Source organism: Sinocyclocheilus anshuiensis, unplaced genomic scaffold (genome assembly GCF_001515605.1).
Source record: "Sinocyclocheilus anshuiensis isolate Anshui unplaced genomic scaffold, SAMN03320099.WGS_v1.1 scaffold997, whole genome shotgun sequence".
Classification (NCBI taxonomy): Eukaryota; Metazoa; Chordata; class Actinopteri; order Cypriniformes; family Cyprinidae; genus Sinocyclocheilus; species Sinocyclocheilus anshuiensis.
In genome coordinates, this window is record NW_015555715.1 from 514,628 (window position 1) to 522,049 (window position 7,422).

Below are 7,422 nucleotides of genomic sequence, written 5' to 3' on the forward strand. Positions count from 1 at the left end.
GAACTTTGCTGCCGTACCATGGGTGCAGCAGCAGCAGGCGCAATGATATTACGCAGCACTTGAAAATAGTCCTCAGCACGCTCCCTGTGCAAGCAGGTGGTCACGTTGGTTATGTTGACGGAAGTTAGCCTATTTTCTTTAAATTGAAAACCAAAAATGTAAAAAGCTAAGTATAATAGTAATATATAAATAATATTCAAATAATACTGAAGCAGAAAAAAAGAGTTAAGTGGTTATGCATATCTGTTATGAGACACTTAAACAAAAATAATCTGTATGAGTATCGGTCATAGAAAAGCAATATGAGTGGTAATACCTGACTGAGTGTAATTTCTGGTTTACAGGAAGCAGGTATCTTGAGCCCAGTGCAGGATGGGAGCAGTAAACCTCAAATAGACAGCAACAAAGCCAACAACTACAAAACTGTCAAAGAGGTGGGAACTTTTTCACACAATGTTCCTCAGCTCCAAAGAGGAAAAATTTCCAAGACAGAAAAGAGTATAAAACTTGTGATTTTGTGTCTGATGTTACGTAGATCCTGCTGAGTCTCAGTAAACTCTGCTCTCCTGGTAAGAAGATCCGTGTGCAGCAGCAGAGGCTGCTGAAGAACATGGGAGCTCACACTGTGGTGCTAGACCTCCTCCAGATCCCGTATGAGAAGGTGAGTGGACGTTACTTAAAAGCTTATATGATCCGTTCAGTATTTTATAGATTCCACAACCAGGCACTAGCGAATTGTGTTCATTCATTTAGAAGTGGTTTAACCATAAATCATAACCTTATCATATAGTGCTGTAAAATGAATCTAGACTTGGACATTATCATATTGAGGTCCTTATGCTGCCACACTCTTGCTGCTCCATCTTTAGGGGGACGAAAAGATGGACGAGATCATGATTCTAGCCCACACTTTCCTTCAGTACTTCTGCAGAGATAATCCTCAGAACCAGGCGCTGCTGCACAAACACCTCAACCTCTTCCTCACACCTGGGGTGCGTTTCACCGGGGACTTGAATTCAACTGAGGACACTGCTAATGAGCATTACATGTCCTTGCTATTAATAATAGATTATTTGGAATTCTGATAATATTTTATTTGATTCTCTCTTTGCTTCTCTCAGCGTCTAGAGGCAAAAACCATGTGCTACATCTTCAGGAACAACTACCACCTGTGCAACGAGATCAGCGACCGCGTGGTGCATCACTTTGTGCACTGTATCGAGACCCACGGCCGTCACGTGCAGTACCTGCGCTTCCTCCAAACCATTGTGAAAGCCGATGGCAAATACGGGAAGGAATGTCAATGCAAAGTCATGAATGAGGTGAGAAGGATACATTTGAATTTGTATCCTTCAGATTCAAAGCCAATCATGTTTATAATACTCATAATATTAAAATAATATTTGTACACATTTTTTAAATAATAATAATTAATAATTTATTTAAAAATTATTTTATTATAGTTATCAATAATTCAATAATATAGAAAATCAATAATTTAGACGACATTTTGATACTCGATCTTTTATCACACTCCACTAATTGCCCATATAGACTCCATTCACAGAAGAATAACTTTATATATGTTTGTAGAGCTAAATCAGACATTGTGTTTGTTTTGGACCGTAGCTGGTGAACGGAGGAGAAGACGTGTTGGTTTTCTACAATGACCGTGCCTCCTTCCCTGTGCTTCAAAATATGATGTCGTCTAAGCGAGATGAGAACGATGCTCTGGCGTACCACATCACTCTGGTGGAGCTGCTGGCAGCCTGCACCGAGGGCAAGAACGTTGATACAGAGCTCAAGTGCAACTCACTTCTGCCACTTGATGATATTGTCAACGTGGTCACGTACGAAGGCTGCATTCCAGAGGTGATGGAACATTAACCCTACCTGTATGTTCTCTTGAAAAGCTCACCATGGCATATTTGAAAAGTGCTAGAGCTGTTATGTTGTAATTATGCTTTTATAAGTTATCTAATGAGATTTGTCTAATAATGGAGAACAGAATGTTTGCTTACGCTATTACTGTGCATCACAAGTTAAAAGTTAACTCTCAAGAACATGTACAGTATTGATCCTTACAAAAAATAGATGTTGAAAATGTGAAACCGTGATGGTGTCAGATGGAAAGACTATAATGCTTTGATCTACAATAGACAAAATACAGTATTGTTTAAAAGTTTGATTGATTTTTTAAAAATCCTTTTGTTCTGCAAGGATACGTTAAATTGATCATAGTTGACAGTAAAGACATTTAGAATGTAACAAAAGATTTATATCTCACATTAATTCTGTTCTTTTGAACTTTGAACTGAAAAAATGGATCACAGTTTACACAAAAATATCAAGCAGCACAACCTTTTTTAACCTGGTTAATAAAAATAAATTTTTCCCTGAGCGATAAGTCAGCATATTAGCAGCATTTATGAAGGATCATGTGACATTAAAGAACTTACATTTTAAAATATATTAAAATAGAAAACAGTTATTGTTGTTTTTATTATAATTTTTTATTATTTCACAGTATTACTTTTTTACTGTAATTTTTATCCAAAAATGCAGCCTTGTTGACAATAAGAGACTTCTTTCAAAAATATATAAAAAAATATTTAATATATATTTTTGGCCACACATTTAAATGTATGAATGTCACTGCATTAGATATAATAATATGCCAACAAAAGTATTGTAAAAAATTAGGTTTGAAAATAAAATAAATAACATAATTTAAAATTAATTAATTAAAAAGTTTAATCATTTATTTTTAAAAAGTGTGGCTTTTTGTCCGAACACCTTTTTAAGGCCACTGTATACCATGGTACTGCATGATTACCAAGTACATATACCATGGTATTTTACCTGGTACTCTAGGGTACTTCATGGCATTACCAAAAAAAAAAAAAACTGGTAGTACCATGTCCAAAAAATGTGATTAAAGCCATAGACCTTTTTATAAGTGACATCATGCAGCCTTTTTTGAGTATCGCTTTTATATCTTGCAGGTAAAAATATCATACGTAAATTTCGTGAATCACTGCTATGTGGACACTGAGGTGGAGATGAAGGAGATCTACACCAGCAATCACATTTGGAAACTCTTCGACAATTTCCTTGTAGACATGACTAGGGTGAGTTAACTGACACCAACTAACTCTCTCTTTCCCTCCTGCGCAATTGTGAGGCATAATATACAGGCTTAAAGAGCTGTTTAGATCATCTGTGAGTGTGACTGATTTGTGCTTGCTATGTGGGTGCTAAGCATCCTGAACTGATGATGTTGTTGTAGGTGTCTATCGGCCACACAGACAGGAAGCATGCTGATACATGCCTCGAAAAATACGTCACTGATACCATCATGGCCATCGTCAAGGGCTTCTTCGGCTCCCAGTTCTCTGTCAGCAACTCAAACCTGCAGGTAGAGCGAGAAAGTTCAATTCACGAGCACCTCACCTCATCTCAGTCTGACGTGAAGAGGAGACGTATTTCTCTCCCTAAGCTCTATGAATCAGTCATATTAATGTTGCTTTATGCTAGTTGACAGTGAGATATTCATATCTCTTCGTCAGGCCCATCAAACAACTTTCATTAAGCTGCTGCAGTCTGCCTGCAGACTCTACAACTGCACCTGGCTCAACTCCCTGCAGAAGACGAACATTGAGGGTTGCATCAAAACCCTTGCTGATGTCGGTAAGTTTCACATCTGGCAGTGGTGTGTCTTTACCCAAATAGAATGCCGCCATGTGACAGAGGGGTTTGGTTTGTGGATTAGCTGCTTCCTGCTAATTAATTTTTGTTGACGTGTTTTTAAATATTGACCATCCTCCTTCAGATTTCCATATTGTTGCAATGGGCACTTAAAGAAATCTAAAATTAAGAAATTTTATGGAAAATAGATTTAAAATGTTCAGCCTCTAGAATTTGGGAAAGATATGCCATTAAGTAAAGAGTAAGTAATAAATCATTAAAAATAAAAAAAATGATAGATAGATAGATAGATAGATAGATAGATAGATAGAAATTGCCATTTTAAACCCTAGAATAATACATTTTGTGTAATCTTGTTCCATGGGTTAGTAGTTCATTCTGGATAGTCAAGTTAGTATTTATGAGGATATTGATGTACAGCAAACAAAAGGCATTCAACCTGTAAATGAAATGAATCATGTGTGAAAAATATTATCACAAAAGTATACTCTTGCCTTTGAGATTCTTGACACATTTAACATGTTTAACATGCAAAAATTTAAGAGAATGCATAAAGGTTACAAACGCATGTCCTCCCTCTAACTCTAAAAAAAAATGATAGATAGATAGATAGATAGATAGATAGAAATTGCCATTTTAAACCCTAGAATAATACATTTTGTGTAATCTTGTTCCATGGGTTAGTAGTTCATTCTGGATAGTCAAGTTAGTATTTATGAGGATATTGATGTACAGCAAACAAAAGGCATTCAACCTGTAAATGAAATGAATCATGTGTGAAAAATATTATCACAAAAGTATACTCTTGCCTTTGAGATTCTTGACACATTTAACATGTTTAACATGCAAAAATTTAAGAGAATGCATAAAGGTTACAAACGCATGTCCTCCCTCTAACTCTGTCTAGCTAAGAGCCGGGCCATCCCCGTTCCAGTGGACCTGGACGGTCAGGTCAATACCCTGTCGCTAAAGACACACACTATCATGGTGCAGCGTGCAGTGAAAGACTGGAAGCTGTCAACCCGCGGCCGACCCCGTAAGGAGCCCTTTGGGGCCCATGATTACAGGATCATTGAGAAACTACAGGTAACGTCACCTTAAAATCTAAAACTTGTTAGTGTTATACGCATACACAGTTGTAGGTTTATCAAGGCAACTAACCAATCAGAATTAAATACCAAATTTTATGAAATATAAGTTGCTTTTTTATCATCTGAAGTGTGCTGTGATTTATATAATGTGATTAAGATCAAGCATGTAAAACATACATTTGTATTCATGTCGAATGAGATAACAGTAATAATATTTGTGTGTTAAATGATTTTTGTCTACAACATTGACTACTACTTTTGATTTGATGTTATGTGTATGCGTTTCAGGGAGTCGTTGTGTATCTGGAGGAACAGTTTAGTCCACAGGTGCAGGCAGAGTTTTCTGTATTAGTAGACGTGCTGCAAAGCCCAGAGATGCTGTTTCCTGAGTCTGCTCGGCTCCGCAGTGAGGATGGGGCCTTCATGTCTAAGTGAGACACGCACCCACATCAAACAAATTCAAACCGTGCGTCATAATCGATGAATATATTAAACAGGTCCAGTGGCAGTGTTAAAAATAGCCATAGGCCAATAGACATTATAAATCCCTGAGAATTTCTGATATATCTCCAAACTTTTACGTCAGCAACATCCTTAACTGATTGTCTGTTGTGTGTTTGGGTTTAAAACATGTAAATGCCAGTTTAAGTGTAATTGAGAATATGTTCATGTTTGTATATACAGTATGTGTTGGACCTGGTTGTGCTGTGATTAGTATACCAGCAGCATCATATATGTGATTGTTGTGAATGTGCCTGGGGTTCTGAGTGCCTTATATAAGCAATTATCTGAGCCTGAGCAAGATATACCTCTAAAATCACAGAAAGTCTGCATAAGAGGTGTGCTAATATAGGTCTACACAACTAGGACATAAAACATTTTATATGTGTAATTTCATTTATTGAAATTCCATGACTGATGGAAAATTGTTGTGCAAAAACAATTCAAATACTTATTGAATTGAAACTGCCAATCCATTAGTATGTGATATTGTCATATGAGGCTGGCGTTTTAATAGTTTTTCCTTAAATCTGGCTTACAAAGCAATTGATTTTATTTACAGATATCAAATATATGGATTGATTACTATGTAGACTACTGTTCAACAGTTTCGGGTCAGTAAGTTTTTATTAGATTTTTTAAAAGAAATGAATGTTTTGGTATAGCAAGGATGCATTAAATTGAGCAAAAGCAACAGTGAAGACTGAAGACAAAAGAATCCTGAAAAAAATGTAACATGGTTTACAGAAAAAGTATTAAGCAGCGCAACTGTTTTTAACATTGATAGTAATAAGAAATGTTTCTTGAGCATCAAATCAACATATCAGAATGATTTCTGAAGAATGATGTGACACTGAAGACTGCAGTAATGATGCTGAAAATTCAGCTTTGCCATCGCAGGAATAAATTATGTTTTAAAATATATTAAAATACAAAACGGTTATTTTAAATTATAATAATATTTCACAATATTATTGTTTCTACTGTATTTTTAATCAAATAAACGGCATTGGTGAGCATAAATCTTACTGGCCTCAAACTTCAAATGACAGTAGTGTACTTTCAGTCCTTAAGTATTTTATCAACTGTTAAATACCAGTTTTGTCATGTATCTACCCTTTTAATGGGACTGTTACCTGCATAATCTATTGTTCTCAAAGAATACACATTCTCAAACATTTGTAGTTGATGTGACTGGTCGAGTGGCCAGTTTGATATCCTTAATTTATATTACATGTTTAGTATGAAATATGATACAATATTTTCTCTCAGGCTCATCAAACACACCAAGAAACTGATGGAGAAAGAGGAGAAGCTGTGTATTAAGATCCTGCAGACCCTGCGAGAGATGCTGGATAGGAAAGAAATATTCGAGGAAAAGGTAAGTGTGATGGGAACTTTCTGTAACCTTATTCTGTAACCACCAGAAGAGAGCGTTAGTGCCAAAACCAAGGATTGTGAACCTGATGACCCATCCCCTCAACCCCTAGAGCCGAGAGTGCTTATGTGTGTGCGTGTATGCAGGCGTTCGAAGTGAAGTGCAGCTCTCGGGCCTCTGCAGTGTCGTTGGCATCTGTAGCAGGGTGAATGCTGGGAGTCCTAAAGCTCCAGACAGTTAATCAGCATTCAGTGGAGAAAGAGTCCTGCGCTGCTACATAAGCAAAGGCACATGAGGACACGCTCCTTGTGTTGGAGCAAGTAGCCAAATCACCCAGCACCACAAATCAATACTGCAGAGAGCTGACTACGGCCTTGCACATGGAGAGAGAGAGTGAGAGAAAAATAAAGAGAAGGAAGAGTAGTAAAATAAGAGGAATAAAGGACAGGAAAAGCTCTTATGGATTAATTCCCAGTTGTTTCATGATAAACATGACTATGTTATGACTTCACAGTGAGTTGTGGAATGTCTTAAATGTAACAAGACTTGTGACAAGTTTAAAAGTATAAAGGTACAGTTCCATTAGTGAGATTTCAGCACAATTTCGCATGCAAAAATTAGTCCATTTTCAATAATATAGCGACGTATGAAGTTTGGGCTGCACGATAAATCGCATGCGATATTTAATGCGCATCTTGTCAGTAAAGCCAGTTCTGTAATCAGCGGTAAATCTCCATCACGTGC

At 36.8% G+C, this 7,422-nt stretch overlaps 1 protein-coding gene across 3 annotated transcripts in view; it reads left to right on the forward strand.

The window, feature by feature from the left end:
* Positions 1-7,422, forward strand: part of LOC107672258 (inositol 1,4,5-trisphosphate receptor type 2-like) — a 93,232-nt gene that overhangs the window by 36,116 nt on the left and 49,694 nt on the right. For all 3 annotated transcript variants that reach the window (XM_016465371.1, XM_016465372.1, XM_016465373.1), the window contains 11 exons: positions 345-434; positions 536-661; positions 870-992; positions 1,122-1,322; positions 1,630-1,872; positions 3,006-3,131; positions 3,290-3,418; positions 3,570-3,690; positions 4,616-4,794; positions 5,088-5,230; positions 6,573-6,681. In XM_016465371.1, the coding sequence (XP_016320857.1) occupies positions 345-434; positions 536-661; positions 870-992; positions 1,122-1,322; positions 1,630-1,872; positions 3,006-3,131; positions 3,290-3,418; positions 3,570-3,690; positions 4,616-4,794; positions 5,088-5,230; positions 6,573-6,681 (1,590 nt within the window). The remainder of the gene's footprint in view (positions 1-344; positions 435-535; positions 662-869; positions 993-1,121; positions 1,323-1,629; positions 1,873-3,005; positions 3,132-3,289; positions 3,419-3,569; positions 3,691-4,615; positions 4,795-5,087; positions 5,231-6,572; positions 6,682-7,422) is intronic.